The 9,536-nt window shown below is 39.2% G+C and overlaps 1 protein-coding gene across 1 annotated transcript; it reads left to right on the top strand.

Annotated features, from left to right (window-relative positions):
- Nucleotides 1–2,913: 2,913 nt before the first annotated feature.
- On the top strand, nucleotides 2,914–7,845 carry MCL1 (MCL1 apoptosis regulator, BCL2 family member). The gene is made up of 3 exons (XM_069950128.1): nucleotides 2,914–3,440; nucleotides 5,768–6,015; nucleotides 6,548–7,845. Exons 1-3 carry the CDS (start codon nucleotides 3,002–3,004, stop codon nucleotides 6,662–6,664), a joined length of 804 nt encoding a protein of 267 aa, XP_069806229.1. The 5' UTR covers nucleotides 2,914–3,001; the 3' UTR covers nucleotides 6,665–7,845.
- The last annotated feature ends 1,691 nt before the right edge of the window (nucleotides 7,846–9,536 follow it).

Consider the following 9,536-nt stretch of genomic DNA (forward strand, 5'->3'; position numbering starts at 1 on the left):
ATATACCATCCCTGTATATATGATTAGCTATATACCATCCCTGTATATATGATTAGCTGTATACCATCCCTGTATATATGATTATACACCATCCCTGTATATATGATTAGCTATATACCATCCCTGTATATATGATTAGCTGTATACCATCCCTGTATATATGATTATATACCATCCCTGTATATATGATTAGCTGTATACCATCCCTGTATATATGATTATATACCATCCCCGTATATATGATTAGCTATATACCATCCCTGTATATATGATTAGCTGTATACCATCCCTGTATATATGATTATATACCATCCCCGTATATATGATTAGCTATATACCATCCCTGTATATATGATTAGCTGTATACCATCCCTGTATATATGATTAGCTATATACCATCCCTGTATATATAATTATATACCATCCCTGTATATATGATTAGCTATATACCATCCCTGTATATATGATTAGCTGTATACCATCCCTGTATATATGATTATACACCATCCCTGTATATATGATTAGCTATATACCATCCCTGTATATATGATTAGCTGTATACCATCCCTGTATATATGATTATATACAATCCCTGGATATATGATTAGCTATATACCATACCTGTATATATGATTATACACCATCCCTGTATATATGATTATATACCATCCCTGTATATATGATTAGCTGTATACCATCCCTGTATATATGAGTATATACCATCCCCGTATATATGATTATATACCATCCCTGTATATATGATTATATACAATCCCTGTATATATGATTAGCTATATACCATACCTGTATGTATGATTAGCTATATACCATCCCTGTATATATGATTATATACAATCCCTGGATATATGATTAGCTATATACCATCCCTGGATATATGATTAGCTATATACCATCCCTGTATAAATGATTATATACATCCCTGTATATATGATTATATACCATCCCTGTATATATGATTATATACAATCCCTGGATATATGATTAGCTGTATACCATACCTGTATGGATGATTAGCTATATACCATCCCTGTATAAATGATTATATACATCCCTGTATATATGATTATATACCATCTCTGTATATATGATTAGCTATATACCATCCCTGTATATATGATTAGCTATATACCATCCCTGTATATATGATTAGCTATATACCATCCCTGTATATATGATTAGCTATATACCATCCCTGTATATATGATTAGCTATATACCATCCCTGTATATATGATTAGCTGTATACCATCCCTGTATATATGATTAGCTATATACCATCCCTGTATATATGAATAGCTATATACCATCCCTGTATATATGATTAGCTGTATACCATCCCTGTATATATGAGTATATACCATCCCCGTATATATGATTATATACCATCCCTTCATATATTATTAGCTGTATACCATCCCTGTATATATGATTAGCTATATACCATCCCTGTATATATGATTAGCTATATACCATCCCTGTATATATGATTAGCTGTATACCATCCCTGTATATATGAGTATATACCATCCCCGTATATATGATTATATACCATCCCTGTATATATGATTATATACAATCCCTGTATATATGATTAGCTGTATACCATCACTGTATATATGAGTATATACCATCCCCGTATATATGATTAGCTATATACCATCCCTGTATATATGATTAGCTGTATACCATCCCTGTATATATGAGTATATACAATACCTGTATATATGAGTATATACCATCCCTGTATATATGATTAGCTGTATACCATCCCTGTATATATGATTAGCTATATACCATCCCTGTATATATGATTAGCTATATACCATCCCTGTATATATGATTAGCTATATACCATCCCTGTATATATGATTAGCTGTATACCATCCCTGTATATATGATTAGCTGTATACCATCCCTGTATATATGAGTATATACCATCCCTGTATATATGATTATATACCATCCCTGTATATATGATTATATACCATCCCTGTATATATGAGTATATACCATCCCTGTATATATGAGTATATACCATTCCTGTATATATGATTAGCTGTATACCATCCCTGTATATATGATTATATACCATCCATGTATATATGATTAGCTGTATACCATACCTGTATATATGATTATACACCATCCCTGTATATATGATTATATACTATCCCTGTATATATGATTAGCTGTATACCATCCCTGTATATATGATTATACACCATCCCTGTATATATGATTATATACTATCCCTGTATATATGATTAGCTGTATACCATCCCTGTATATATGATTATATACCATCCCTGTATATATGATTAGCTATATACCATCCCTGTATATATGATTATATACCATCCCTGTATATATGATTAGCTGTATACCATCCCTGTATATATGATTAGCTGTATACCATCCCTGTATATATGATTAGCTGTATACCATCCCTGTATATATGATTAGCTGTATACCATCCCTGTATATATGATTATATATATCATCCCTGTATATATGATTAGCTATATACCATCCCTGTATATATGATTAGCTGTATACCATCCCTGTATATATGATTATATACCATCCCTGTATATATGATTAGCTATATACTATCCCTGTAATTCTATGACATCACATGCTGGGCCCTGTGAGTGACGTCAGTGAGGCTGGGCGCGGATTAGCTGCGGATTTCCGATCCTTAGCTCATTGTATTTGCTCTGTTTGTTCTGCACATTGAGGATGAATCTGTTCCCTGGGAAACCCTACTGTACTCTCCGCTCCATATCCGACTAACCATATATGGCTTAGGAGGCGTGCCTGAGTGACGGCAAAGATAATGGGCGTGGCTTCGTAGGCGTGGTGTGTTGGGCGGGACCCGGATGTCTTTCGTCCTCCGGCCTCGTTGGCTGTCTATTCCGAGCAGGCGTCGGTTGAGGAAGGTTATCGTTGTAGCGTCAGCGGATTCACACTATTGTAATAAGATGATGAACCCTGCAATGATTCGGAAACCCGCCAGCATTATGCCCATTCTGTACAGCGCTAATGGAGGCGCAATGCTGCCCAAGGACGCCCAGCTGGTACCGTACACCGGAGGGCCGCTGGAGCTGGAGAAGGACGGCTGGGAGCGGCGGCTGCAGGGCTACAACACGGACGGCTCGTTACCGTCCTCACAGTCGGAGCTGGACGAGGATGAGGACATGGACTTAGGCTCTGCCTCCCGGGGCTCCACGTCTCCCCCGCTCACCCCCACCTCCCCCTGCGCCCCTGACGCCCTCTATGTGGAGACCCGTAGGCTGCTGCACGCCATGTATAGGGAATGGGCCGGAGACATGAAGATGGAGGGCAACAGTCATAAGGCCCTGGCCACGCTGCGGAGGCTGGGGAGCGAGATCAACGACAAGCACCGGATGGCCTTCCAGGGTGAGACCCCGCAGCTGCTTTACATATGGCTGCTCTTTGTGCGTCACTCACTGCACGTAGATTTGCATGCGGTAGAGCATCTGGCTTTGTGTTGAACCCCCCTCATTTTCTGCATTTGGTCTGCTCCTAACAATTGTGCTCTATAGCTGGGGGGAGAAACCAAATCGGCAAAATGGGGGGTGTAAATGGTCTAACTATATTTTTTATTGTACGTTAATGAATGATAATATGGCCGCTAGGGGCCGCTGTGTGTGGTTTAGCGGTGGCCTGCTCTGTATACGTGGTGCTGTGCACATAGCAGAGCCCCGCCTGGCTGGCTGGCTGTCCTGCTCTATGGTTGCAGAGCAGGTTTTGCAGTGAGGATTAACGAGTTGCTCAATGTTGTCAATAAAGGGGTTAAACGAATACCTGCGTTTTGTCTTCCTTTTGAATTCTCCTAGCTTTATTGTACAGGGATATGCCGTCCTTGCATTGTGTGGAAGTCATAGTTTTATTAGTGTTGGCAGTTAACACTTCTTGGTATTTGAAATCTAGAAGCTTTATTAGTTAGGCATGTTGCATTAACATTGAGATGTATTAGATTTGAATTCCAGAAGCTTTATTAGATGTTGATTGTAGATATTATATTTGAAGTTCAGTAGCTTTATTTAATTTTCATGACTGAATATATTTAATGTAAAAGCATAAATTGTGTTTTTGGGATTTAGTGGTCACGCAACCTTTGACCCTGATTATACAAGGTTTGCACACCCTTTGATCTTCTAGGTCATGCTGGGAGTTGTAGTTTCACCAAGGTGTGGCATTTACTCTTTACTCCTCTACGCCTTGTCATTATAACCTTTGGTTGTCTAGTACAGGAACTGGTGATACAGTAACAGGCTTATCACAGGAATGTGGGCCGATAAGGTTTTGGTTCCTGACTGACTGGAAAATTCCAGTCAGTTATGATTTGTGTTGCCCTTTGACCTCTTCGTCTGACCCAATCGGTGAAGTTTAGTGAGATTTTTGTCCCAGACCTCCAGCTCTGACCAGCAGTAACCTCGGCTGTTTTTCAAGCTGCATCCTGTTTGAATTCTTGTATAATTTATGAGAGTCCCCGCTGAATAATGTATTACTCCTCCTGTCCTCCCTCCCCCGCCGCTCCACATTCCTATTGATTTGTGGTATTTTCCAGAACTGACTGGAACACAGGCTGTTAAAGCGGAACGTAACCACTTGACTTTTTTTTTTTTAACATCCTGTTTGGCTGACTGCACAGATGGTGGATGCAGAAACCATAACTGATCCTTTTTTTCTGTTCTCCAGTCTAAAAAAAAAAAAAAAAATCCATCATTTAACTAACACATGATGACAGTGTTATGAAGAGTGCAGGCCTTATAAAACGAAGAAAGGTCATTCCCTAAAATAGTGCCACCCTTGTCTGAAGGCCATGTCCGGTATTGCAGCTTGTTCATAGCCAAGTAAATGGATAGTATTTTATTTAAATTGGTGGTTTCTAGTCACTACCAAACTACAACTCCAAGCATGCTCAGGTAGCTGCAAGCTACAGGTTGGAGACCACAGATTTAAAAGGTCAGTTTGGTTCAGTGGAAACACACAGAACTGACACTAAGCATATCCCACCACCTGAAACATCTGTTATAATTTGATGAAAGCAAATGCTATGTGGACCGGAAATCCTCTGTATTCTAATGGGGTGGTGATTTGTATAGAAATGTGTGGATATAACCCAAAGGGGTTTTCACCAGAGGGTGCTTCATGCAGGTGCAGGCCCGTCTTTGACATAACACATAAAATTCACTACATAGAAGTTACATAGCAGGAACTGATTCTAGGAAGCAGACAGGTAGAACTTTCCAGTATACTCCTCTTCTGTTGCTGCACTAGGTGAATAATACTTTGTAGTCAAAGAGCTGCAATCGTAATTCTGTAGGTTTCAGAACGGAGCGACCCTAGTATGCCTTGCTGGTTTGCTTTATACAGAGCTTTGCATCCAGGCAGTGTACTGGGCTATGATATAGGAGGGGAATATATTTCCACACTCTATGAAGAAGTCACTCAGGAGAATTTACAGTCCTTTCAATCTGAACCTTTGTATTATGCTATTGCAAAAGGAGACCAGGGGAGAGTGTAATGGTGTAGTCAGGTAGATTGGCTTTGTATATGTTCAGTAAGCCTGGGTGGCCATCTTGCATGAATACCCTGTTTTTGGCCTCCATCTGGCAGAGGTCACCTGCCATCCTGCTTCACTGTCTTGATTGCAGATTAAAACTGTAGACAATGTGGATCATTAGTATTCAATTTTTTTTTTTCCTTCTTTCCTCCAGGCATGTTACAAAGATTGTCCATACAACATCCTGAAGACATTCAAAAACTCTCAGAAGTTCCATCTATGGTCTTTAGTGATGGGATTACGAACTGGGGCCGAATTGTTACTCTTATAAGCTTTGGTGCTTTTGTCGCTAAACATTTGAAAAGCCTACACATGGAAAACAGCATTGGCACGTTAGCAGACAGCTTCACTGACTATCTCATGACCCACAAAAGACAATGGATAATAGAGCACAATGGCTGGGTGAGTATTGTGTGACTGGGAGCTCATTCATGTCTATATGAAATAGAATTTAGTGTATTCAATCTTATTTAGACACACAGTAGTAATGTATTGGATAACCAGCCAGGAGCAATTTACTATTATGACTGGGACTCTAAAGTCTTTGATATAACTTGTTGTATGAGTTATATAGCAATTGCTTGAACATAGCAATGTAGTTTCACCTGAACGTGGAGCCCTCTTCAAGTACATTGCTTTGGACCTTGACACTGGGGTCACAACGAAAAGGTCCTTCATTCATTGTTCCTGCGCTTGAATAAGATTATATAAAACTGAGACTGACCAACTATGGAAAACCCCTTAAAGTACATGTTATATGCTTGATGGGCTCACCTGAAATACCAATACATCTTCAGATATAGGGTGAAGCTTGTTCTCCCTTGGAACTACTAAAGGAAACCAAAATGGCTCACAAGTCCTTAGTTTTTTGTAGGTGTTTAAAGGCCTTTTTGTACGTGTTCAAAATCTTATGCTTTTTCTTTTCATTTTCCAGGATGGCTGTGTTGACTTCTTTCATGTTGAGGACTATGAAAGTGGTCTAAGAACTGTATTGATGGCTTTCGCTGGTGTAGCTGGTCTTGGAGCAAGCCTGGCATATATGATCCGGTGAACATCTTAAGTTCTTGTTTTTATGGACGTTCTTGATTAACAGACCATTTAGGTCTGGACCTGGTCTAAGTTGGGCCATGTCGTCAGGCATGAACACTAGCCCTCCCCGCCATTCAAGATCTGAGGGTTATTAAGTGGTGAAGCTTGGGCTTGCCGATGAGCCGAGGAAGTAAAGGTTTTTTTTTTTTCCGTCTTTTTCCTAACAACATTGACAAAAATGGCAATGTGTAAATTTGTTAAATCTTTATTTTTCCTATAAATAAATTAATATATTTTCACAAAAGGTGTGAAAATTGTGTTAAATGAATAGTACCGGTTGGCTTCTAACACTTTTGGTGCCAGATTAGTGAAGTGCAAAACCAGCACCAGCAGCGTTGAGACCCAGTGGCCAGTACATTCGTATATTACCCCCTCAAAGTTAAGATTAGGGTGTAAATAATGTAATTTTTTTGTTGTAAATGTTGTACAAATGTATAATCTAGAAGTGTACAGTAACTCTTATACAAAAAATAAAAGCACAAAAAAAAACACAACATCTTTATTGGCCATTTGGTGGCCAAAATTGGGGTTGGGAGAGAGCCCGGGGGCTCTCGTTGAGACTAATGCACTTTGAAATTTAGTTTCTTTGTTCAATTGTTTTAAGTAAAACCTCAAAATCCTTCTAAAAGAAGGTTAAAAATAAGTTAAATTCTTAATCTTGGTTTTCATCTTTCTCTTCCAGTCAGGAATTCTAATACAAAGTGATAAATCATTCTACACTGTGCGCTACCCTATTAATAAACAGACCCTTGTATGGAAAGTGTTGTGTTGGTGGACGACTTTCTCTTTAGTCTTCCTATGACCACACTGGCCAATAAGTATATAGAGGCAGCCAAAAGTATAGAAATCTCACAACTGTAAGCTTAAACCATTTCGCCATAACATGTTAGACCTGATTGTTTTCTGACCCTCCACCCCCCTTCTCCTCTTTTAAAATAAAGCTAAAAAAAACTAAAATTTATTAAAAAAACAAAAAACGAAAAAATAAAGCTCAGTACTTGGGTTACGTTAACCCTAGGCGTTTTTGATACGTTTGTTCAGAGGATGCACCTGTTTAACATGGATCTAATGTTCAGCCCTATTTAACAAGGCACATGGTGCTAGCATTTTGTTTACATGAACAAATAAAAAATATTTTCAGTATGTAATGGTTAATTTGCTTTATTAGAGTGAATGGGTTCCAGGGAACGGGTCCGACTTTCATTAGGTCTACTGCGATCTATCTGAATCTGTGTGCGCATGTGTGGCAGTAAACATTTGGCATTATACAACAGTGAATGACTCTGGAACAATCTCCAGCGCTTACATCCAAATATTACATGGAGGCAAACCTCTCTGAATGTGTTGTATAAGGAAAGTTTATAATGGACTACAATTTTTCTGGTCGTTTCTAGAGGAAAAATCTACATAGACTGGTGGTAAAAATCTTAACAAATCTGCACACGTGGATGATCACACATAAGAAACAGACCTGCGGTCTGTTGAATGCCTTAGTGTCAGTCCTTTTTTTTTTTTTTTTTTTTTTTTTGCAGAAATCAATAGTCCAGGCGATTTTAAGAAACTTTGTAATTGGGTTTATTAGCCAAATATGCCATTTATCTGCATTTAAAAAGCCTTTTCCCAGGTCCCCCCCCTCTTTTCCATCCACTGCAAAAAATCTGGAAATTGTGACTTGTTGCATCAGACGTACCCAGTCTTTTCTAGGGAGAAGGGAGGGAGGAGGAAGGAGGGAGTTAGCCAACAGCAGAAAGCAGATAACAGAGGATTACAGGCACTGAGCTGGGTGACAGCTGTAATCAGAGCTCAGAGAGGTCAGTGCTGACTGTCAGAGGAGATAAAGGGTGAGGTATTTGTAGATTAACTCCTTGTTGTCCTTGTTTTGGTGTTTTATTTAGCTCTCTCCATAGGAGAACAATGAAGACTGGGGGGAGAGCTTCAAACTGCTTTTTCATTATAAAAAATCGTTTTTCAGCTAATAAACCCAATTACAAAGTTTCTTAAAATCGCCTGGACTATTGATTTCTGCCAAAAAAAATTCACGACAGTGACACTTTAACTCTTCGACTTGTCTTGTGAAATGAGGAAGATGACACTTCTTTTTTTTTTTTTTTTTTTTTTTTCTTCTCCTCTTCCCCAGTAATGCGTCACTGTCCTCTACACTTCCTTATTCTTTAGGGTTTGAGAGTTCATTACAAAACCTGAGCCTCCAGTATGCGGAAGAAGTCATGTTACAGAGCCAGTCACTAGTTAATGCTGATGAGAAGCAGTATAGAGGATGGCTGCCTGTACGGACTTGGCATGGGGCTAGTACTGTTTGTGCTTACAGTGTGTTCTTCACAAGCTTGTACCTGATAGGCTGCCAGCAATGAGATTTGTCTACAAAACACCGAACTCAGCGTCTGCAGTGTGTACACAGTAAATATGTTATTGGAGCTGCATTTATAGGAAAGAGACCTCATCACACAAGCGCTCACCATTTGACTCCTGGTGGCTGAAGAAGTTGTCATAGGGTTGTATCCAATGATTTCAAGGATTTCCTAGGGCTGCATCCAACTTTTCGAGCTGTAGGCAGTCAAATACCAAGCGGGTTCAGAGAATATTGCTGAACCCGAATAGTTCTGCAAGTCCGCTCAACCCTAATCGTGTGTGTGTGTGATCTGTCTCCAGCTTGATTATGCTATTTGTTAGGGAATGGATAGGATTCCTCACAGCATGGTCTGCACAATGGCTGCTTCTACGTAGGCGACAGGTGCACTTTGATACTCCCATCCTCCACCACATCTTTTTTTTTTTTTGGTAAATCTAAAGCTGGGTTGGAGTCTTGAGTAGCTTTA

This window comes from Dendropsophus ebraccatus, chromosome 13 (assembly GCF_027789765.1).
Source record: "Dendropsophus ebraccatus isolate aDenEbr1 chromosome 13, aDenEbr1.pat, whole genome shotgun sequence".
Taxonomy (NCBI): domain Eukaryota; kingdom Metazoa; phylum Chordata; class Amphibia; order Anura; family Hylidae; genus Dendropsophus; species Dendropsophus ebraccatus.

What these genes read in the sequence shown, in the direction of transcription:
- MCL1 (XM_069950128.1), top strand. Translation starts at nt 3,002, where the DNA reads ATGATGAACCCTGCAATGATTCGGAAACCCGCCAGCATTATGCCCATT. An exon ending in GCACCGGATGGCCTTCCAGG is followed by an intron (nt 3,441 to 5,767) that starts GTGAGACCCCGC and finishes TCTTTCCTCCAG; the next exon opens with GCATGTTACAAAGATTGTCC. An exon ending in TAATAGAGCACAATGGCTGG is followed by an intron (nt 6,016 to 6,547) that starts GTGAGTATTGTG and finishes TTCATTTTCCAG; the next exon opens with GATGGCTGTGTTGACTTCTT.